Source organism: Abrus precatorius, unplaced genomic scaffold (genome assembly GCF_003935025.1).
Source record: "Abrus precatorius isolate BTA unplaced genomic scaffold, Abrus_2018 Scaffold7, whole genome shotgun sequence".
NCBI classification, from domain to species: domain Eukaryota; kingdom Viridiplantae; phylum Streptophyta; class Magnoliopsida; order Fabales; family Fabaceae; genus Abrus; species Abrus precatorius.
The window spans coordinates 23563950-23585139 of record NW_020874417.1 but is presented as its reverse complement, the minus strand read 5'-3'; the positions used below and the strand labels follow the sequence as shown (position 1 = coordinate 23585139).

The 21190-nt window shown below is 34.3% G+C and overlaps 5 protein-coding genes across 11 annotated transcripts; 3 read left to right on the top strand and 2 right to left on the bottom strand.

The window, feature by feature from the left end:
- Positions 1-292: 292 nt before the first annotated feature.
- On the top strand, positions 293-3347 carry LOC113873361 (GDSL esterase/lipase At1g54790-like). Of its 2 annotated transcripts, none has more exons than XM_027511458.1 (5): positions 293-983; positions 1586-1783; positions 1896-2062; positions 2202-2472; positions 2856-3347. In XM_027511458.1, exons 1-5 carry the CDS (start codon positions 752-754, stop codon positions 3110-3112), a joined length of 1125 nt encoding a protein of 374 aa, XP_027367259.1. In that variant the 5' UTR covers positions 293-751; the 3' UTR covers positions 3113-3347. The 2 variants fall into 2 exon arrangements, with proteins under 2 accessions (XP_027367259.1, XP_027367257.1); XM_027511456.1 differs by having other exon boundaries at positions 2202-2499; positions 2841-3244.
- A 538-nt stretch (positions 3348-3885) lies between these two features.
- On the bottom strand, positions 3886-6099 carry LOC113873363 (UPF0603 protein At1g54780, chloroplastic). The gene is made up of 3 exons (XM_027511460.1): positions 5541-6099; positions 5132-5324; positions 3886-4352 (listed from the first exon to the last, which is right to left on the bottom strand). The coding sequence occupies exons 1-3, from the start codon at positions 5985-5987 to the stop codon at positions 4105-4107; spliced, it is 888 nt and encodes a 295-aa protein (XP_027367261.1). The 5' UTR covers positions 5988-6099; the 3' UTR covers positions 3886-4104.
- Positions 6100-6426: 327 nt separating this feature from the next.
- Positions 6427-9485, top strand: LOC113873364. Its single transcript, XM_027511461.1, has 7 exons — positions 6427-6787; positions 7433-7512; positions 7610-7670; positions 8297-8354; positions 8543-8600; positions 8956-9028; positions 9246-9485. The coding sequence occupies exons 1-7, from the start codon at positions 6494-6496 to the stop codon at positions 9336-9338; spliced, it is 717 nt and encodes a 238-aa protein (XP_027367262.1). The 5' UTR covers positions 6427-6493; the 3' UTR covers positions 9339-9485.
- On the top strand, positions 9000-16231 carry LOC113873360 (sodium/hydrogen exchanger 1-like). 2 transcript variants are annotated; one of them, XM_027511454.1, is made up of 14 exons: positions 9000-9028; positions 11979-12196; positions 12277-12395; positions 12487-12584; positions 12751-12810; positions 12895-12941; positions 13028-13222; positions 13605-13651; positions 14335-14401; positions 14950-15050; positions 15303-15404; positions 15598-15736; positions 15823-15885; positions 15968-16231. In XM_027511454.1, the coding sequence occupies exons 2-14, from the start codon at positions 12032-12034 to the stop codon at positions 16079-16081; spliced, it is 1317 nt and encodes a 438-aa protein (XP_027367255.1). In that variant the 5' UTR covers positions 9000-9028; positions 11979-12031; the 3' UTR covers positions 16082-16231. The 2 variants fall into 2 exon arrangements, with proteins under 2 accessions (XP_027367255.1, XP_027367256.1); XM_027511455.1 differs by having other exon boundaries at positions 15823-16067.
- Positions 16232-17200: 969 nt separating this feature from the next.
- LOC113872269 (phosphoribosylamine--glycine ligase) lies at positions 17201-20972 on the bottom strand. 5 transcript variants are annotated; one of them, XM_027509693.1, is made up of 6 exons: positions 20671-20962; positions 20246-20518; positions 19723-20096; positions 18695-19225; positions 17651-18094; positions 17201-17572 (listed from the first exon to the last, which is right to left on the bottom strand). In XM_027509693.1, the coding sequence occupies exons 2-5, from the start codon at positions 20508-20510 to the stop codon at positions 17678-17680; spliced, it is 1587 nt and encodes a 528-aa protein (XP_027365494.1). In that variant the 5' UTR covers positions 20511-20518; positions 20671-20962; the 3' UTR covers positions 17201-17572; positions 17651-17677. The 5 variants fall into 5 exon arrangements, with proteins under 5 accessions (XP_027365494.1, XP_027365493.1, XP_027365496.1 ...); XM_027509695.1 differs by having other exon boundaries at positions 17259-17572; positions 17660-18094; XM_027509692.1 differs by having other exon boundaries at positions 17204-18094; positions 20671-20972.
- Positions 20973-21190: the final 218 nt, after the last annotated feature.

The window sequence follows — 21190 nt, the reverse complement described above, 5'->3', positions numbered from 1 at the left end:
ACAAAAATTCATATATAATTGATTCGTAAATTAATCAAATTCCTCTTTATTTTATTTTATATTTTTAGTAAGTACAAGACAATAAGGTACAGTTGCTATGTGTACTACTTGTTTGTTTTCTCTTCTAAAGAACCTGTTAACAAAATTCACGCTTCCAATTTTGCTTTGTCTCTAATTGACATGTTTTAGTGCTGGTTTGGCACATTAGCTAAATAAACTCACGGGTACCCCAAAAAATAAACAAATAAAAATAATCAAATGTTCACAGCAGATAAAACACACACACAATATATGGACTTGGTTAATGCATCTATCTTTTCACTCTCATTGGATTGCACAGACACAGTTTTCATTGCTGTGTGTAAGGTTCACGTGGAGAGCAATGGAGGAGAAGCAATAAAATCTCGTGGAGATGCAAGCCAAGTTGATCATCTCTTAACTTATGGAATAGTCTAATTTCTATAGTGCAATTAAGTTTGGTTTTTCTTGAACGGCATAAGGATAATAAAATGGTAATGCAAAGCAAAAGGAACGGTTTCCTTTTGGATGTAGTTGCTTTCAAACTAAATCATAAGCAAGCTTTTCCTTTCTTATTGGTAATTCATATTTAGCCATTTGAAGCAACCAAATGGGTGTGCAATTCATGCATAAAAGGCACGCATAAAGCTAGATATAATTGGTATCTTTTCTGTCTCTGTTGTTGGGTTTTGGCTCATTGCACATGAGAAGTGAGAAGTGAGAGTTAAGTGCCATGGTTTCTAAGAAGGTTCTTTTTCAAGTTTTCTTGTTTTGCTTCTGTTCGGCTGTGGCAAATTCGGTTGAGTTCAGTTACCCAGCAGTTTTCAACTTCGGTGATTCAAACTCAGACACAGGTGAACTTGCTGCAGGGTTGGGCTTTCTACTTGCCCCACCTAATGGACAGAACTACTTCAATTCTCCGTCTGGAAGGTTCTGCAATGGTCGTCTCATAGTTGACTTCCTAAGTAAAGTTCTTATCTTTCATGAATTTTTCTTATAGCTAGGCAAATGCTAACCGATATCCTTATTTTGTATTTACAGTTAGTATTATAGTATTTTTCTTTAAGAAACTGGTTAAGGCATGAAAAATACAAAGTTTTTTTATCATTATTAAAATTTGTTATTGATGCATTCTCATTGTGATTTTTAATACATCTCTTATATGATTTTTAATAATAATAAAAATTATTTATTGATCTGTAATGATTAGCAAGTCCCTTATAGTTATTAGAAACAGTGGTCAATATTAATAATCCCGATGAGTCTCAATGCCAGATTTAGTTAATATTTTCCAATTCCTTCTCTATAATTTAGGACGTCTGGACATTTTATTTAATGTGTGTGAATTCATTTTCTTGAAGAGGGTATGTTAGTGGCAATTCTTCAGCTGCATGTAACAGTACTCACTGATTACTTTAAATTTAGAGAACGGATTAATTTGATTATTTATAGCATATGGCAATGATTCTCGTCCATAAAGAGTGTGAACAAAACATCTAAGCTACATAATTGAGGTAATTAAGCATATATATTGATAGTTCCATATTCATTTGGTTGATTACTGCAGTGGATGCAATGAAATTGCCATTCTTAAATGCCTACATGGATTCAGTGGGTTTGCCAAATTTTCAGCAAGGATGCAACTTTGCAGCAGCAGGTTCAACAATCCTTCCAGCCACTGCAAAATCCATCAGCCCATTTGGCTTTGGAGTTCAGGTATCTCAGTTTCTGAGATTCAGAGCTCGGGTTCTAGAATTGCTTGAAGGTATATGATAAATTAATCAAATATCTTCTCATTACTTTGGTGTGAAAATCTAGTATGCTGTTTATCTCATTCATTCATTTGAAGGAAAATTATATTGATAATGATGTTTCAGGCAAGAAATTGGATCAATACATCCCATCTGAAGATTGTTTTGAGAAGGGGTTATACATGTTTGACATAGGCCAGAACGATCTTGCTGGTGCATTTTATTCAAAAAATTTGAACCAAATACTTGCCTCAATTCCCACAATTCTATTGGAATTTGAAACTGGAATAAAGGTTGGTGTCATTGTGTAATAAAATAACAATGATTTGGTACATTTTTTATTCAAATAATTTTATCCTAAAAATCTCTTCAATTCCACAACATAAAATAGTTTTACTGAAATCAACATTCACTCTCTGCTTTGTGTGCTAGAAACTCTATGATCACGGGGCTAGGAATTTATGGATACATAACACGGGTCCATTGGGATGCTTGCCTCAAGTTGTTGCCAAATTTGGCACTAATCCATCAAAGCTTGATGAACTAGGATGTGTTAGTTCACACAACCAAGCGGCTAAAACCTTTAATCTACAGCTTCAAGTTCTTTGTAATAAATTGAAGGGCCAGTATACGGATGCAAATATTACATATGTTGATATCTTTACTATAAAATCAGACCTCATTGCAAATTATTCTAGACATGGTAAGTGCAATTTAAGAAATTATTGTTGTCTCATCTTTATTCCACTTTATTATTGATTTTGCCTCTTTTTTTTTTTTTGGATTATTACTATTTCCAAGAGTTTTTTATGTTAATTTTTATAGATTATGAATTCCTCATCATATGTGACATGATTTGACGATGGAAGAATATAAAATAATGATTTGTACATACATTGCATAAAACTTCATGGAAATTCATTTAATTCTTCTTGAGCTTTGTTTTCTCTAGAGCTTCCTTCCTTCTTTAACCCAGTAATCATTCTAATTGCAACAAAATCTTTAGGTTATCTTATCATATACGTTTACAATCATTAAAATGCTAGAATTTTGTCCAAGCCAATTTCTGAGATTATATGTTTGCAGGGTTTGAACAACCCATTATGGCTTGTTGTGGATATGGAGGTCCACCATTGAACTATGATAGTCGAGTTTCTTGTGGTCTAACAAAGATCTTGAACGGAACCACAATAACAGCAAAAGGTTGCAATGACAGTAGTGTGTATGTAAACTGGGACGGGATTCATTACACTGAGGCTGCAAATCAGTATGTGGCATCACAAATTCTCTCTAGAAATTACTACAACACTCCTTTGGCAGACAAAATGCCCTTCCTTCTCTAGCTCAACTTTTAGATCCCTATCTGTATATTCTTATAATAATTTCATTCTTTCTGTGCTGGTGTAGTGAATGGAATAGTTGATTGTAACATTGAATACCAGTCAAGGTCCTACAAACGAATATGCTTTGATTGGATCAACTGACTTTGTGACATGGCCAATGGAAAAGTTTCTATCAAACTTATTTGGACTTGTCATATATAAATACTTACTAAAAATTAAAAGTTTTCATAGCTTTATAAAATTGGCTTATGGTGCCCCTATAAGTTCCTTTAAACTTAATGTTATAAGAGGGTGTTGAAGTATATACATCAATAGTGTGTTTAAAAACTTGTTCAAAAGTTTGTAGACGTGAATCCAATACAGAAACTACAACTAGTAACATTGATGTAAATGAAAATTGATTAACGCTAACAAAATGCACTAGCAATTTAAGAAAAACTAGGAACCTTGTTATCTAATAGAATTTCCCGGGGGGAAAAAGAGAAGGCACTATGGCAAGATAGCTCGTTGAAAGATAGTTTTGAATAACATTTACTAACCCGTAGAATATGTTGATGTTCTTCGGATTAAGAAATTCATTTGGAAACTGTATAAGGCTGCATTTGATTCAGCATATATTCTTTTTCTGTTTGCAAAATTGCCTTTTTTTTTCTACTTCATTTCTCTTATCGGAGTTTTTCATGCTTGATTAGAGTTGCATTACACAGTACGGCAGACAACATAACCGTTGTTCTAACAATTGAAAAATTGTCGGTTATATAGAGAAAATTTTTAAAAAAAATGTCAGCAGAGAGAGGACATAACTGGCACATTAAAATCGATCAATTCAAATACTATGGAATTGCATTTACAAGCGAAAACTCTGATCTTATTCTTCATCTTTCTCAAACTCAATTGTAACATGAGGATGGTTACAACTGCATATTATACATCTGAATTTAAATACTGAGAGAATTTGGAAGACTAGGTCTAGTTGTATACTTTTTTTTATTTTATTTTTTGGATACATAAGCATAGTATTGTGCCATAGGAACAACAAATGCAATGACCAACAAACCTCCAACAACAAGAGTGAATTGTCCACGCTTCTCTTCTGTCTCTTCCCTGGTTTTGAAGTTAGACTCGCGTTTGTTGTCTTGAAATTTTGGCCCACCAGGATCTGGAAGGCCATCAATGGCAGCAACTAGCCGTTTAGCAGTGCTAAAAATGGCTTCATTATACTTCTCTTCCGTAGCCAGTACTGCATATGAAAACCAATATAGGTAGTTTTGCAACCCCTCAAAAAAATAAATGATCATAGCTGCTCCTGATTGATTAAAACTTCAGAAGATTGACAAGTTTTACAAATAATGCAAACTTGGAGACTATCAAAATAGTATTAGTAGTAGTACGTTTACATTCAAACGAGTAAAAGTATAAGGAGGTGGATAGTAACTTAATGCCAGAATCCAGAATATCCAAAATGCCCATCGTATGTGTTGTCATTTTTAGATCTAGAAACATCCCCTACAGTTAAAATTAGGTACTCTACTGAAAGAAAGGTTAGAACTTGATGGGGACATGAATTGGAAATTTGAGTCTCAACTGATAGGATTGGGGCACAGTGACATAAAAATTCTATTGTAATTCTCAGACTTGTGACATTCCATGAAAAAAATTTGAGGCAACCTACACTTACCTAAATTATTAAAAGGAAAAAATATAACGTATGCTGACATGTAACTCATATTTTCACATTATGCAGACAAATGGTTCACATTTTTTGCCTAACCTTGGATTTGTTTGTCCAAAAGATCTTTGAATCGAAATTCTCATACGTCCTTTATTGTACTAGAAGTGCATGTTATAGCATACTCATGTCAAAGAAAATTGCTTCAAAGTTTGTAAATAGATGACAATCATCAATTCACGTTTGCCATATTTGTTAGTGAAAAGACTTCAACTCCAAGCCAGTTTTGGAAGTTCTTTGAAACCATTAGGTGATATATGAAACAGCAAAACGTGGAGAATTAAAAGTACCTGGAAGGTTCTCTGTGACAGTGGAATCAAGGATATTTTCTCCCACAGCTTGTACAAAAGCTGGGCCACCAGTGATTGCTCCTTCTTTCTGACTCGTGACAAGAACCACAATACCCTTGTTGTCACCCTCTTCTACAGAAGGATACCAACGCTCCAAAACTTGGTCAGCATACTCAAACGCATCAGCTTTGCTCTACAACCAACCACATTATAAACAACAACAAAAAATAATCATTTTCTTTGGTCCTTTCATGCTCCATTTTAGTTCAAGCAAAGAACATGTACAAGGGGGCACAAGCCTAATGTTTGATTAATTCATGTGAAAGCACATGGATTATGAAATCAAAGTATTAATGTCAACATAAAAAATTAAAAACATTTTATTCAAGCATATAGTTGTGTAACTAACCGTTAGTTTTCTAACTGTAATAAAATTGATGTGGAAGTTCTTCCTTGATTCCAAATCAGACAATAACTGCTTCAAATCAGACCTTGTCACTCTACTAAGCACACCTGCATCGTCAAAAACATAAGAATCTTTGGGCGGACCTTCACTAAGTACATCAAATTCTGATGCTATTGCATTGCCACTGTGCAAAAGTGGGCTAAAGTTGAGCGCCAAGGATATAGCCAAAGCTGCTAGGCCTTGTTGAGCAAGAGTGAACCAGGTTGTGCATGAAGGGGATGATGGCTTGAGAGATGAAGTTTGGTTCTTTCTGAGAGTGGAAACAATGGGTTTACAGCAAAAGAGAGAATTTGACTTGGGTTGGAGAGAGGGAGGGAAGAGGGTTCTTGAGGGTGAAGGTTTGATGTTGAGGAGGGAAGAGAGAGAGTGAGGAGGAAAAATGGTTCCCATGGGGAGGAATGGATCAGCAAGGATTCAAGTGCAGAAAGATTCTTCTTCTTCTCTTCCACTTTTACATCACTTTGTGTCCTCTCATGTGGTTCAGATTGTGGGTGGTTTGGATTGGTTGGTTGGCTCTGTTTGAAAGAGGATAACGTCTATTAGCCATGTGGGTCTTTTAGACTTTTCCAAGCCACTAGAAATTATCATTTTTCTCTAGTAAGCATGCACTATAATTATTTATTTATTCATCAGTACTTTAAAAAAATTATCATTATTTTAAGAGGAAAAAAAAATAAATATATATATATATATATATATATAGTTGAATAGGACTGAAAAAATTTGTCTGTCTATTTTGATACATTATTTTATCTTATTAATTCAAGAAATTTACTTAATGAAATGACTTCAAGTGCCCCTTAGGATGCTGGGTTGAGTAAATTCCAAAATCTATCTATTTTACATGAAACTGAAGATCATCAATATTGTGTTTGTGTCTCTATGGTTTATCTTTGATGGCCATTCTTTTCTCCACTTTTCCCACACTCAGCGTCAGCAACAAGAAGTACTTCTCTTTGCCCACAAAACCCATAAACAACCTCACTTCCAAACGGCACCTAATCCTCCAAACTTCTTTCCTCTGCATTGGCATTGGCATTAGTCTAACTCCTCAACTCTCACTTGCTCAAGAGGCGCCCTCTGAATCGCTTATTTCTAGCGTTGAAAATACCAAATCTTGGTTTCAGTTCTACGGCGATGGGTTTTCCATTCGAGTCCCACCAGAGTTTCAGGACCTCATGGAACCTGAGGTACATTCATTCACGACCCAATCAATAAACCCCAGTTACTACTTTTCCTTTTGGGTAGTTAAGATTAATAATGTCCCTTTCAATCTTGAAAATTCAAGTTCAAGTTGAAGCATTTCAACAGCCAGCTAAATTACTGAAATATAAATTAAGTTTTTTTATTTGTCAAATATTTTATTGTTCAACTTTAGAAAATTACAATTGAAAAAACAATTTAATTGATACACAATGTAAAGGTATTTTATACTGTGATCCAATTACCAATTGCCATGTTATTGTGAATTATGGACTTTTGTATTAACTGCTATAGAAGTCATTTGGGGTGATTTCTTATTGTTTGACAATGTATTTATCTTTACACTATTGGTGTATGAAAAAAAGTAAACTCTTAGAAGATGTTTTTATTGATGTTTTTTTGGTAATAACAGGATTGTTTAACTCAGCTAAATTCAGCTATGGTTAGTTGTAGTTTGATGTTTTAGCTAGTTAACTCAGTTTTGATGATTGAAGATAGTTGAATAAGTTAGTTTTATCATTTTGAAATGGTACGACTGTAATTCATTTTCCGGTACTCGCATCTTAACAAAAATAGCATTGAAACATTATTAAATTTTCAGTAGAGTGAGCTGGTTTTCCATTTGCTTGTAGGATTTCAATGCTGGACAGTCTCTTTATGGGGACAAGGCAAAGACAAGGACTTTTTCAGCACGGTTTGCATCTTCCGATGGGTATTTTTATCATTGAACTTCCGATTTTCTTGCTATGCATAATGCATTTGTGTATGTTCAAAAGGAAACATGAGCATCTTGTCTGTGATTGAAACAGATCTGAGATTCTAAGTGTTGTTACTCGCCCAACCAATCAACTTAAAATCACCTTCTTACAGGTAATCAGATAATCATTGACAATTTTATTTATATATGTACCCCCCCTCCCCCTCCTCCCCCAAAAAGCAAAACCCATTATATCCGTAAGGCATGAAATTTTCACTGTATTGATAAAATCTTACAGAATTTGGTGTTTTAATAAAGTTAATAACGTGTGATTCGTGTAGTCAACCTCCCCTAGTAAAATAAGGCTTCGTCAGATGAGTGTTGTTGAGTAATTAAATGACAAACAGGCAAGTTATTTTGCTATTTGTACTTCAGAAACTCTTGGCCTTGTCCGAGTCAATGTGATGTGTCTGCCTCACCAGTGGTTCCTTTTTATGGTTTTCGAGAACTTGGACTAGAATTAGGAGCTTTTTCCTCTTGATGAATTCATAAAGGATGGAGAAACTGATCTAATCCTTATAATTTTTTATCAATTCACCTATGCATGATTTAAAGTTAAACTTTCAGAGGCTCTCATAAATGTCTTTCTCCAGGAGAACATATGTATAGTATATCGGCCATCAGGTTTTTGTCCCTAAGTCGGGACAACTCACTGTAATTGAGATTTGATGTAGTCTTATTTTTTATTCTTGATGTAAACTCCTCAAGGAACTTACATTTTCTTTATTGATTAGAGCAGGCTCAGAATATAACTGATTTAGGGTCCTTGAACGAAGTGGCAAAAATATTTATTCCAGGTGCAATTTTGTTTTAACTTCTGCATGTTTTCTTAGGTTCTGGAAGAAGTTAATTTTGTTCAGAGTTTATGTTATATACTGTTATTTCCAACATTTAATGACTTAAATGATATAATGTGCTTCTTTGATCTCTGTTTACTCCTAGTTCTTGGTTTTTGTATTTCATTCTGCCCACGATGGGCATGCAGGAGGGGCAACACTTTACTCAGCAAAATCAATAAAAGTACAGGAAGACGAGGATTTGAGGTAAGTTCAAATTCAGTTTACTGTAACTACATAGACCAAAGGTTCTCCCATTTTTAGGACAAAATAATAAATTAGTTTATTTTTCTTTTTATTTTTATTCAAAACAAAAAATGAAACAGAGATTGTCTAAGAAAAAAGGGTTATAACTTATAAGTAGACATCATTGATTCGCTTTCTCCTGATCCTCGATTTAGGTACTCAAAATGCTAGTGTAGAAAACTCTGCACATGCGGATTAATCTTTGAAGGCATTTTTATTTCATCTGGAACCAACCTTATTAAATTGTGTGTGTATGCCATATAGAGTTTTTCTATTGCATCAAATTCCAATGCAGTATTGGCTTATATAATTTCAGGACTTACTATTTCTATGAATTTGGTAAGGATGAACAGCACATAGCATTGATGGCAGGTGTCGACAGTGGAAAGGTTTGTTATCACTTGCTTTTACTGATATAACTAACTCATCCACATCTATTGGGATATTCAATGCCAGTAATATATCATCATCAAATTTTGCTAGTTGATACAGTACCAATAGAACAAATTCTTATTATTTCTGTGATGATACACATCAATCATTTCTATATTTTTCGCCCAAGTAAAATTACAGAGAAGTAAGATATCTGGTCCTTATTTTCTGTAGGCATTTATTGCTGGAGCAACTGCGCCAGAGTCCAAGTGGGACATTGATGGCGAAAAACTTCGTTCTGCTGCTGTATCATTAACAATTCTGTAGCCATGTGCTGTAATTTTTAGCCGTGTACATCAAGTCATTCGTAATTTCAATGCTATAATGACATAGTTTTCAACATTTTCATAGAGTGATATTGTTTGTTATTTTATATCAAGATTTTTATATAAACTTACTAGAGTATTGAAGGTCCTATGTTGCATGAATATGATGGATATAGTACATAGGCATCGGACACAATAATTTTTTGGTTTTGATAATCTCAGCCCTTAAAACTAAGTTTAAGCATCTACAAATAGAAAATTTTTATGAAAAAAATATACAGTTATTATATTAAAGTTATAAAAATACAATAAATACTTTTATTTCTAATAAAATTTTATTACTATTAACTGTTTATTTTCAGTCCTAAGGGTTAAAGTTAACAAAAACTTTTGTAAAAATTAAAGATATATGTATGCTAACTTAAATTTTATGTGATACATAAAAAAGAATATAAAATAGTTGTAGATTGGTGTGAAAAATCTATAACAAAAGAACTTAATAAAGAAGCATCTCATATCTCACAAATAAGAATAAATGGATTTGATAATAAGAAAAAATTAAGAGAAAGGTAAAATAATCCCTAAGTTGAGCTAGTTTCATTAAAGTTATATTGGCTTAATTAGAATTTGATCTCTATAAAACTTATACAATTGGGACTTAGTCCTTATTAAATATTTTGTCAAGATGTAGTCTCTATTTTTTTTTCACAATATTTTGTTTTAATTTTCATATTGGATGCAGTCTATTAAAATACTGTCAAGTGAATCACATTAGGTAAAAACTAAAAATAATAATCCGTAAAATATTTTAAGAGGTTATTTATAAACCTGTTTGGATAAACTTATGGGTAAGTTCAAGTAAAAGAAGAAAATAATATAAAAACAACTTATTTTTTCAACTTTTAAAGAAATTAAATAAAATTAATTTTTAAAAAATAGAGAAGTATAAGTTAATTTAATGAGTTTTTATTAAAATTTTCTTTTTTTACAAGAATTTATTCACAAACTTACCCAAATAGGACCATAGGGCAAATTGTACACCTTATGTAAGAACCAAATAATAATTTTAAAGTGAAGATAATAATAATTTTAACAAGTATCCAAGTGTACCACGTATAGACAAAAAGGTCGTGTTTTAAAGCGAAGATCAATTGTTTGTCAGCTTCGAAGTCTAAATTTGTGTTTGAAGCCGAAGCCTGGGGCAAAGCAATGTTTAATAATGAATTGTCACCTGCATGATACACGGTTCATTGCGTCAGCAGCAGCCTGTGAAAGCTGAAAAGCAGTTAATAATGCATTGGACTTCAAATTAGTATTCTTTTGAATGTGGTGAAGCTACGGCATATTGGCATTTGTTTGGATAGAATACATATATTATTCTTTTCATGAGTTACTGAGGAATGATTCTCACTTATTGGTCTTCAAATGAGGAGTTGCACCAAGTTATTTCTCATCACCAATTCTGGATATCAAGCACTATGAAAGCGTATTTTCAATTTTGCGAATGAGGGGAGAGACCAGTTGATATCAATATATACATAATACCCAATAGAGAAACCAACCTGACTATGATAATATTAATGAACACTATGCTTATTCAACGGACTAAACTCTCATGTTGCACAAGACATGAATATAATGCATGGACTCATAACTATGCAAATATAAAAAAGTCTAGTTAATCAGCATTCGAGAACACTGGTTAAAAAATTAACATTAAAAAATTATTCAAAATCATTATGGTAAGAGTATACTAATAACACTTTTTAACAAAAACTTATTTTTTATTATCATAATAACTTGATAACTTCTCAGAGAAAATTCATATTTCGAACGTAAATATCGGTCTTAGCAGACATAATAAAATGTTCTAATTTATCTATGTATTATAATATTCGCATTTGTATTATTAGTATAATTTAAAAAAAATTGTAAAAAATTGGAAAATATAGATAGTATTTGAAAGTGTATAGAAGTTTCAACGTGGGTCCAACACACAAACACAACCACTATTTGAAATGTTTGTTTCCTTTACCAAAAGAAATTATCTGCTTAATGCGGTATCCACGGCTTAATCTTTTCACGGTTCTGATAATGGACTCAAAGTAGGAATAACTTGTACTGAACCACATATTCATTATCTCTTTCAACACCAGACAGTCATAAACTATCCCTTTTGCATCATTTCTTGGTATAAGGTAAAAAGAACTTGCTTAGCAATATTAGAGGGACTACTGACACTAACTAAGAAAACAAAATACAAACAGCAAGTCAGTTTACTGTCTGAATGTTAGGTTTCTCTTAATATTCAGAAATAATTCCAAAAAAAAAACACGTGACTTGTAGTAGGCAGCATACTCACCATTACCTGCCAACATCCGTGATCTCCACGCTGTGACAAATAATTGTCAAAATTCTGAAACGTGTTCAGTAGTCAGAGAAATGCTAATAATACATTGTCTAACAAATCTTAACGTTCGTTAAAAAGAGTATGTTTTTTGTACTTCTCTTGGCTATGCGGGTTTATAAAAACCAAGCGAACCAAAGTTGTTTTCATAACGCAGTCCAACTTTTCTTCCCTCCATTTCATCCTCAAGCCAAATCCAATCCAACTTGTTTGATTCCTCATTCATTTTCTCAGTGATCTTCATCATTATCAGAAAGGTAATTGCTTAACTTGAATGCCCACAAATAATGGGTTTGTTACTGTCACCACTCCATTTTTCAACTTCATATCTCAGCACAAGCACCATTGTGGCTCTATGCGTATTCTTCACACTCCTCTGTGCTTGCATCGTCATTGGCCATCTTCTTGAAGAGAACCGGTGGGCTAATGAATCCACCGTTGCCCTCCTTCTGGTGCAGACTCAACTCATTCTTCTACTCTTCATGTACAATTCATGTGACTTTCTATCTTAATAGATTATTGTAAATTTAAGGGGTTGTGTGCTGGAGTGGTGGTATTGCTGGTGACCAAGTTCCATAGTACCAAGATTTTAGTGTTCAGTGAAGACTTGTTCTTTCTTTACTTGCTTCCTCCCATCATTTTTAATGCCGGGTAAGTGTGATTATTTATTATCTTTTTCTCTCAATTATTTCTTTTAGTTGAGATGTTTGATTTGTTTGTGTAATTTCAAATGGCATGCTAGTTTCCAAGTGAAGAAGAAACAATTCTTCAAGAATTTCACAACTATACTGCTGTTTGGAGTCATTGGAACAGTGATTTCATTCTGTCTTATATCTATTGGTAAGATCTCCATTGTCTGGTAACCCTTTTCAGTTTCATATCGTTTTAATATCAGAACCGAACCTTTGGTCGAATGCCGGTGATAAACAGTTGCTTTCATTGTCAATAAATCTATGTGGAATGAACAGAATAAAGACTCAATATAATTACTTCTGCAACTTCTCAGGTGCCTTTCTGCTCATTCAGAGGATTGGCTTAGCTAACCTTGGCATAAAAGATTACCTAGGTGAGAAATGGTTCTTTGTTTAGAGCAATCTCATATCATCATTTTCCCTTCCATTCTGATTGCTTCTGCATCATGTATGTGAAGCCATTGGTGCCATACTGTCAGCAACTGACTCAGTTTGTACATTGCAGGTATATTCCAACCTTAGTGCAAGCAAAAATTAGTATTTCAAAATTAATATATCATATAATGCCTTCCTTTTCCTTTTGTGATGAAGGTTCTCAGTCAAGATGAAACACCCTCTATTTACAGCATTGTATTTGGGGAGGGAGTAGTAAACGATGCTACTTCCATTGTGCTTTTCAATTCGGTCCAATCACTTGACTTCAGCAGCATCAATGCTATCAGAGCATTGAAATTATTGGGGATCTTCCTTTACCTCTTCTGCTCTAGTACCGTCCTAGGAATAGTAGTAAGTTCAGCTTGGGTAGTTTTGCATGTTCTTCTTGAAAAAAGAAAAACAAAAAAAAACTCTCTTAAACTAGACGTCAGGTAGGAAAAACTGACCTATAGCTAGAAAACCTATGTTCTGGATGCATGGCCGCATATTCAGAAGTGCTTCTCATGGTTACATTTTCTTCTTCTGTAGTCATCAGTCTTCCCTGTAGCAAATGGAATTCTTTCATTTCATTGTGTGAATATACTATCTGAACTTCAAATTTTCTCCATGAAGAAGGCATTACAAGGATGAATCTACAGAATCATAAACCAATACTACATCTTTGACTTGCTTGCAAACCAAATAATACAAGGATGCAATTCTATTCTGACTTGCTATATGATGACTTTTTCAGGTTGGCCTTTCAAGTGCTTATATTATTAAAACACTTTATCTTGGAAGGTATGAATTCCCTTTGCTTGTATAAGTGAATAACTTGACTACTTAACCAATCAAATGGATATCTTCCTGAAACTGTTAGTAGGGTGTCCCGTTCAGTTGGTAGAATTATATATTTCTTCAATGTCATCAATTTTGGAAGGCCAGATGAACTGGATAACATTGAAATAAATAATTAACAGGCCCCAATTAACAAAAAGTCATGAAAATGATGAGATTGCTTAAGAAAATTCTGGCAACTTGAAATAGATAAATAATGTCAAACCATTATGGGATCCCTTTAATTTTACTGATCTTTCAAATAGGACAATAGGTCTTCATAGTTGAGAAGTTTATAATTGGTCCTCGTACTTCTAAAATCTGGAATTGCTGATTCAGTCTATTCCAGCTGAATGGTGTTGATACTCTGTTAAGCTTTGCTAAACAATAAGGACCTAATTAGAGGATTTGGATAGATTATAGAGATCTGTTTGACGGAAAACAGAAATCCATTAGTCCTTGTAGTTTATTTGAATTCTTAAAATAAGTCCCTATAGTTTAGTAATACTTAACAAAGTCTCATAATCATTACATATTTTAAAACTAAATGGATCTATTTGAAAAATAAGTGAAACTATTGGGATTTATAGAATACTATAAGGGATTAACAAATATGATTTGTATGCTTGGTGGACGTCCATTTTCAGGCACTCTACAGATCGTGAGGTTGCACTTATGATGTTGATGGCATATTTATCCTACATGATCGCAGAGGTATAAAAATCACTGTCTACAAAATGCATTTTAGTTGACATTTTCTAGAACTAATTTATATAGGCATGCACTTTTAGAAATCAAAACAGCACAAGTCACCACTTCCAGGGACCCTTTTATATATTAACTCTAAAAATAATTGTTACATAGGGACCGATATATAACATTTAAGGTCATTATGCATGATACTCATATTTTGATTTTGCCCCCATCCCACACGTTATGACTCCAGCAGATGATTGGCGAAGACCAAGTTTGTAACAATCATACATATAGAGACTAAATTGAAAACTTGTTTTTCCAAATGCTTAAGAGAGTAAGTAGTTGTTTCCAGGTTCCAACCCATCCTTCCCTTCGCGCATTGCACAGGGAGTGGCTGAAAAGAATTGAATTAAGACAAGCTAGGCAAAAACAATGGATTCAAAACAAAACTTTCAAGTATAAATTCTCTCCAAAATGGCAAAAAAATACTCAGTAGCTAAGAGCATCATAAATGCATTTATTCACTTTAGAATTTCAAGCGCTTTACATATATGCGGCTTTTGCAGCTTTTGAATCTCAGTGGGATTTTGACTATTTTATTCTGTGGCATTGTAATGTCACACTACACTTGGCACAATGTTACAGGAAGCTCAAGGACAACAACCAAGTAAGGACATGATCTTAAACTCATTTTATCTGGGAAAGATTAGCATATTTTAATGTTAATCAATCAGTTCAGCTAATATGGGGAATGCAATAGCAGTTACAAAATATAATAAAATCATTTCATTCTGCTGATGCATTTTTTTCTCCTCGCTTTTTTTAGTGTTATTAAGCAATCTTAAATTTGTTATGATACTTCTTGCAACCAATAAAACTACATGAAGTCCTAATTTGCAAAATACTTCCACTATTTCAGGCACTCCTTTGCAACCATCTCGTTCATTGCTGAGACCTTTATATTTATATGTGTTGGCATGGATGCGTTGGATATTGACAAATGGAAAACCAGCAAAGCCACGTAATTGAAAATTTATCTATTTCACGCTGTAGACAGTAGGTTAATATCATTGTTTTAGAAAGGATCTGCATCACAACTAATGCAACTATATATTCAGTTCATGAAGTTCATGCTGCTTTCATCAATGAACACATAATATTCTGTTGTTAATATTAATAATTTTCTTAACACATTACCATGTTTTTTGGAGCAGCCTAGGAACTTCAGTTGCTGTCAGTTCAACGTTGTTTGCATTAGTGTTGATCGGAAGAGCAGCTTTTGTGTTCCCTATTGCAAATATTACAAACTGCATCAAGGCAAGAGAGAGTACAAAAATTGAGTTCCGTTCACAGGTGATAATTGTGGGCTCTTAATTCCTCAAGCGTTGACATTTTCAGTTGACCTCACTGAATTTATGCTGTACTGTTCAAAATGTCAGTTTATAATATGGTGGGCAGGCCTGATGAGAGGTGCAGTGACTATTGCCTTGTCTTATAGCCAGGCAAGTACATGGTACAAGTTCATTCTTTTCTGAAAATTCCACTTTAAGCCAAAGATTTTATTTGAGTTGCTGTCAAATGCAGTTTGGAAAATCCAACATAACATCAGCTCAAGACTCTGCATTAATTATCACCTCTACTATAATTGTGGTCTTATTCAGTACTGTGGTGGGTTTCATATTGCATGGTTATAAATAACATGATTTGCATCAAGATAGAACAGATACTAATACGGTAGCTTTCATTGCAAACAAACAAACAAAAAATGCAAACAGGTATTTGGTTCCATAACAAAGCCTCTGATTGAGGCTGTGCAGCTAAGGCATTCAAAACCAGCCATTTCTGATTCCTCTGATAATCAAGAAGATTTGAGATTCCTAATGCTTGAAAATAACTGTGTGATTAACCAAAGCAACAATCAGCCATTTCACAGTCGAAGTAGCCTAAGTTTGCTAATAAGTCATCCAACCACAACTGTTCACTACTTTTGGAGGAAATTTGATGATAAGTTCATGAGACCCGTGTTTGGTGGAAGGGGTTTTGTTCCATTTGTTCCTGCATCATCTGCTGAAGTAGAGGAGATTTCTTGAAACACAGAATTTGGCAGCTTCTCTTCACCTTCTCTTTCTTTAAGTTTCAGTAACAAATGGTGGCCTTGTATATTTGTAACTACAGTATATATTTGAGACAATCTCTCTCTACAATGTCGTGTGTTAAATGGCAGAATCAGATTTTAGGGTGATTGGCGAGATTTATAGGTTATCATCATGTCATAGATTTTTTGGGGTGATAATTTCTCGATTGGAATAGTGTCATTGAAGTAGTAATGTGAACTTTTATTTCTGTATTAATACATATTTTTAAATTGTACTTGAATTGATTATTCATATATCTTACAATTTTAACTTTTTTTTAAAATATTTTCGTTTAATTAAAATTATAAAACTTACGTGGATTGTAAATACCCATGTAATGGCCAAGGCCCTTGTCAGTCTGTTTATAATGATTATGACTAAGATGTTGCATCAACTAAAGTCTATATTTACCTTTGTTTTTGCTGTTACTTTGCATGCATTCCAAGCATGAAAAAAGGCGTTTACCAGTAAACCAATTTACCAGTTTTGAAATGAATGATATGGTGAACAAATTGAATGGAACATTAACAGGGGGTTGACATCGGTTAACATACTTTTGAATAGTCTTATTGTAAACATAGAAATACACAATTCCTGAAGAAAGAAGAATCAGTGGAAAGATACTCACAATGGTGGGTCATGGGCCAATGATAAGCAAAATTTTAGCTCGGCAATCTAGTTTGGGAAATTTCTTTCTGCACCACTTTTTTCTATTCACCCCGCTTTGAAATTTTTTTAATCACTTCCAAAATTTCGAAGTTATACATTCTGAAAATTAAATTCTGAAGGTGATTTATAAATCACTAGTGAAATTAAATTTCTAGATGTAAAAAAGAAATTTCCTCTAGTCTAAACCTCTAACAATACTTCAAAGGAGAATTTGTTTTACACCGACTCGATCCAACTTCTCCATGTTAATATACAATTTAACTTTTTTTATTGAGGAAATACACCATATTTTAATGGGAAGAGGTGGGAGTGGGAGAATAGTTTGTTTTTATGAGGTTCCCCACCATGGCTCATGATGTTACCACATCGCCTAATCCTGTTACACCTGAAAAATAAAAATGACAAGATTCATCATCTATAAAAAAGCCATCCTTATCTCGGAGATGTTCATAAAACGATTTACCACCATTACTTGCGTTCTCAGATTACTTTATCCCTTTGTAGCATATTGTTTCTGAGGAAGGGCTCTCCAACCAATATCCCTACGATAGAAACCTCCTGGCCAGTTAATATTCTCAACAGCTTGATAAGCTCGATCACGAGCCTCTTCAAGATCATTTCCCTTGGCAGTAACCCCAAGAACACGCCCCCCAGTTGCAATAAATCTTCCTTCAGAGTCAAATGCAGTTCCAGCGTGGAATATCTTGATCCCTGGAGCAACAAGCTCAGCCTCTTCAAGGTTTTCAATCACAGTTCCCTTCTCGTATGGTCCAGGATATCCCTTACTTGCCATTACCACAACCATGGCAGACCCGGGAGACCAGTTTAGTGATACCCCAATCAACTCTCCTCTGCATGCTGCAAGCAGAACTTGTGCCAAATCAGACTCCAATCGAACCATTAAGACCTGTTTAAAATTCCAAAAGGAAAAACGATACACATTAGTTAACATGGCTTATATATTACTGACATAAAACAAGCGTTAATGTGATTATCATTATCTGTTATCAAAGATGTTTGCATTGTGTAAATAAACTGAGGGATTGTGTATCTGTGCGTCTGTTAGATAAAATCTAAGATATCGGTGAACTATAGAATGATAACAATAAAAAGAACACCCAATAGAGAAAGCAACGAGACAGAAATATGAAATATCATTAGACATCAACTTGTGATTTCAAACCAAATATAATGAGCCCAAACAAAACAAAGGCACATATAGCAAGATAAGAAACATTGACATTGTAGTCTCTCAATGCATATGAAGAAAAAAATGGACAAATGAATTATAAGGAAAAATTGCACATCTTTTTAATTAAAAACTGCATATATCGCACCATAAAATGAGCTCAATTACAATGCACATATCTAACTGAGAATTATGAGATTCCAAAGCAATTTTTGTCATCAATAACTGAGTTCTAGCCTGTTATAACGTATTTCAAGGGTTAAGTACTTATATTAGGAAGTGAATTCATGCCAACAAATATCTAATGACTTAACTGACCTGGCACTCCGGATCACCAAATCGCACATTATACTCGATCAACTTAGGCATGCCAGACTTCTTCTCAATCATAAGCCCGGCATACAAAACCCCAACAAACTTGCAACCTTCTGCTGACATTCCTTTTACTGTTGGCATGATAATAGAATCCATTACAATAGATTGAAGTTCCTTGGTTAGTATAGGAGCTGGAGAATATGCTCCCATGCCACCAGTATTTGGTCCAGTATCCCCATCACCAACTCGCTTATGGTCCTGAGCAGATTCTAGTGGAATTGCACTTTCTCCATCAACCAATGCAAAAAATGACACTTCTTCTCCTTCTAGAAATTCCTCAACAATAACACGACAACCTGCAGAACCAAAATCACCCTTCACTAGCATTGAATCAACAGCTTCATCCGCTTCTTCCAGTGTCATGGCAACAGTAACTCCTTTTCCAGCAGCCAGTCCATCTGCTTTGATAACAATTGGTGCTCCTTGTTCTTGAATATATTGCTTTGCAGCAGATGGGTCCGTAAAGGTTTTGTACTGCAGTAGTATATCCATGTTAAGTTAAAAGCTTAGAAAGAAATTTCAGTGAGTAAATTGGCATACGCAAGGTCAGAAGAAGATGGAAACACATATATTCAAGAATGATACAACAGAATACCATATACATGGAATTCAGATAGGAAAATAGGGGCACAAACAAGATGACTCTATAAGGAACTAACTATCGTGAACACCATTTCTTAAATATATTCTAACTTGATTAACAGAACAATCAAGAGGCAAGTTGACAACGCTCGTGCTGACTATCAAAGAAAATTGTCATCTTATGATCTTAACAAAAATTACATATCCAGAAACCAATGCAATACAGCTTTCACTAGTCCTCTAACTAACTAGTACGTTAAAAGATTCAGAGAAACAAGTGAGCTAGTTATAAGATACAGTAAACAACGAAAACATGCAGAAATATCATTCCGGCAGAACAAGGATTAAACGGTGATCTGGTTGATGAGGTTCAGAACAAGAAGACAGACCTTGGCAGTTGGAATATCATACTTGTCACACAAATGCTTCATGAAATTCTTAGAACCTTCCAAAGCAGCAGCCTCAGCAGATGGACCAAAAGTTGGGATTCCAGCCTTAACTAACTCATTTGTAAGACCTGCAACAAGTGGGGCCTCGGGTCCCACAACAACTAGTCCCACCCCCCAGTTCCGGCAAAATAAGACTACTGCAGCTGCATTATAAACATCGAGGTCTGAGATACAAGTAGCATTTCCTGAGCTGGCAATTCCAGCATTGCCTGGGGCACAAAATACAGTATCACAGGTTGGTGATCGTTGCAAGGCATAGCAAAGTGCGTGTTCTCGTCCCCCTCCACCAATAACCAGAACAGAAACCCTTTCTCCTTAGGCACAAGAAAAATTTAGAAGGTACAAAGTCAGTAAACGAAATAAAGAGAGTAAATTACTCATATATAAGACATTGAATCTTCTTGACTCTGCAATCAGAACAAAAATAGAAATAACAAAAAGAAAATGGAACTGCAGTGCTTACGAGAATCGTTCTTCGTCCCGACGCTAACAGAAGGCGATGGTTCCGAATTCTGAGCAGCACATTTGGAAACACTATGGAATAAACGTGAGCGCGTATCCCCACCAAAACTATGAAGAGTGGAACTCAAATTCAAGGTCTCAAGGAAGAGAGAAGAAAACTTGGGGAAAGCGCAGTGGTTCTTGAACCCAAATGGCTTAGAAACTCCATGCTTAGTGTATTCATGAAGATTCAAAGAAGCTCCTACGTTAAAGGTGGCGCAAGACATTCTACTCCCTGTTCCAAAATTACCCACTGTAAGAAGAAACAGGATAAAAGTATAATATTCCTAAAAATGAAAACAAATATGCTTAAAATTTCAAAGACAGCGTTCTTGACTTGAAGCAGTGTATTTATGAAAGCTGCAGAATGGGTTTTCGCCACAAAACCTGTTGAGTTATTTTATCAAACAGCTTGTGTGCTACGAGAACAGTGGGTTGAAAGACCCAAGATGGTTTTAAAAGCAATGCTGTAGGAATTGAGTATCGAAGTGAGAGAATTGCAATGAATTTTACAGTTGAATCACAATCCAACTCTCGCGCCTAACACGTTGAAAATTGTCTCTGAAATTTGAGAAAGTGGTCTTCAGTTTCTTGAACTAAAACCAGGTGCGCCGGCTTGTCTTTTCCTTAACACATCGTTTCTTTTGGTTTTTGAGATTCCGAGGAAAAGGAAATGGGTGAGAGACAAGCAAGACATTACATGTAAACAGCTGTTTTAAAAAAATTTAAATTTTTTTTTTAAATTTATCTCAAAAATTTCTAATGAGAAATTATTTTGTTAAATTAAATATGTACAATAATAATAATTTTTTATTCTTTATTTGAAAGAAAACTAGTTTCAAAAAAAGTTTTAATAAATTGGCATTCATTGAAAAAAAAAATATTACCCCGATAGGAAAGAAGATTC

Coding starts and splice junctions, on each gene's coding strand:
- LOC113873361 (XM_027511456.1), top strand. CDS start 752: ATGGTTTCTAAGAAGGTTCTTTTTCAAGTTTTCTTGTTTTGCTTCTGT. Junction 1,784..1,895: donor GGTTCTAGAATTGCTTGAAG/GTATATGATAAA, acceptor ATGATGTTTCAG/GCAAGAAATTGGATCAATAC. Junction 2,063..2,201: donor AATTTGAAACTGGAATAAAG/GTTGGTGTCATT, acceptor TTTGTGTGCTAG/AAACTCTATGATCACGGGGC.
- LOC113873363 (XM_027511460.1), bottom strand. CDS start 5,987: ATGGGAACCATTTTTCCTCCTCACTCTCTCTCTTCCCTCCTCAACATC. Junction 5,325..5,540: donor TTACAGTTAGAAAACTAACG/GTTAGTTACACA, acceptor GGTTGGTTGTAG/AGCAAAGCTGATGCGTTTGA. Junction 4,353..5,131: donor TGTCACAGAGAACCTTCCAG/GTACTTTTAATT, acceptor TTTCATATGCAG/TACTGGCTACGGAAGAGAAG.
- LOC113873364 (XM_027511461.1), top strand. CDS start 6,494: ATGGCCATTCTTTTCTCCACTTTTCCCACACTCAGCGTCAGCAACAAG. Junction 6,788..7,432: donor AGGACCTCATGGAACCTGAG/GTACATTCATTC, acceptor ATTTGCTTGTAG/GATTTCAATGCTGGACAGTC. Junction 7,513..7,609: donor CGGTTTGCATCTTCCGATGG/GTATTTTTATCA, acceptor TGATTGAAACAG/ATCTGAGATTCTAAGTGTTG.
- LOC113873360 (XM_027511454.1), top strand. CDS start 12,032: ATGGGTTTGTTACTGTCACCACTCCATTTTTCAACTTCATATCTCAGC. Junction 12,396..12,486: donor CCCATCATTTTTAATGCCGG/GTAAGTGTGATT, acceptor ATGGCATGCTAG/TTTCCAAGTGAAGAAGAAAC. Junction 14,402..14,949: donor TATCCTACATGATCGCAGAG/GTATAAAAATCA, acceptor CGGCTTTTGCAG/CTTTTGAATCTCAGTGGGAT.
- LOC113872269 (XM_027509692.1), bottom strand. CDS start 20,510: ATGTCTTGCGCCACCTTTAACGTAGGAGCTTCTTTGAATCTTCATGAA. Junction 20,097..20,245: donor CGGGACGAAGAACGATTCTC/GTAAGCACTGCA, acceptor CTTGTGCCTAAG/GAGAAAGGGTTTCTGTTCTG. Junction 19,226..19,722: donor ATGATATTCCAACTGCCAAG/GTCTGTCTTCTT, acceptor ATACTACTGCAG/TACAAAACCTTTACGGACCC.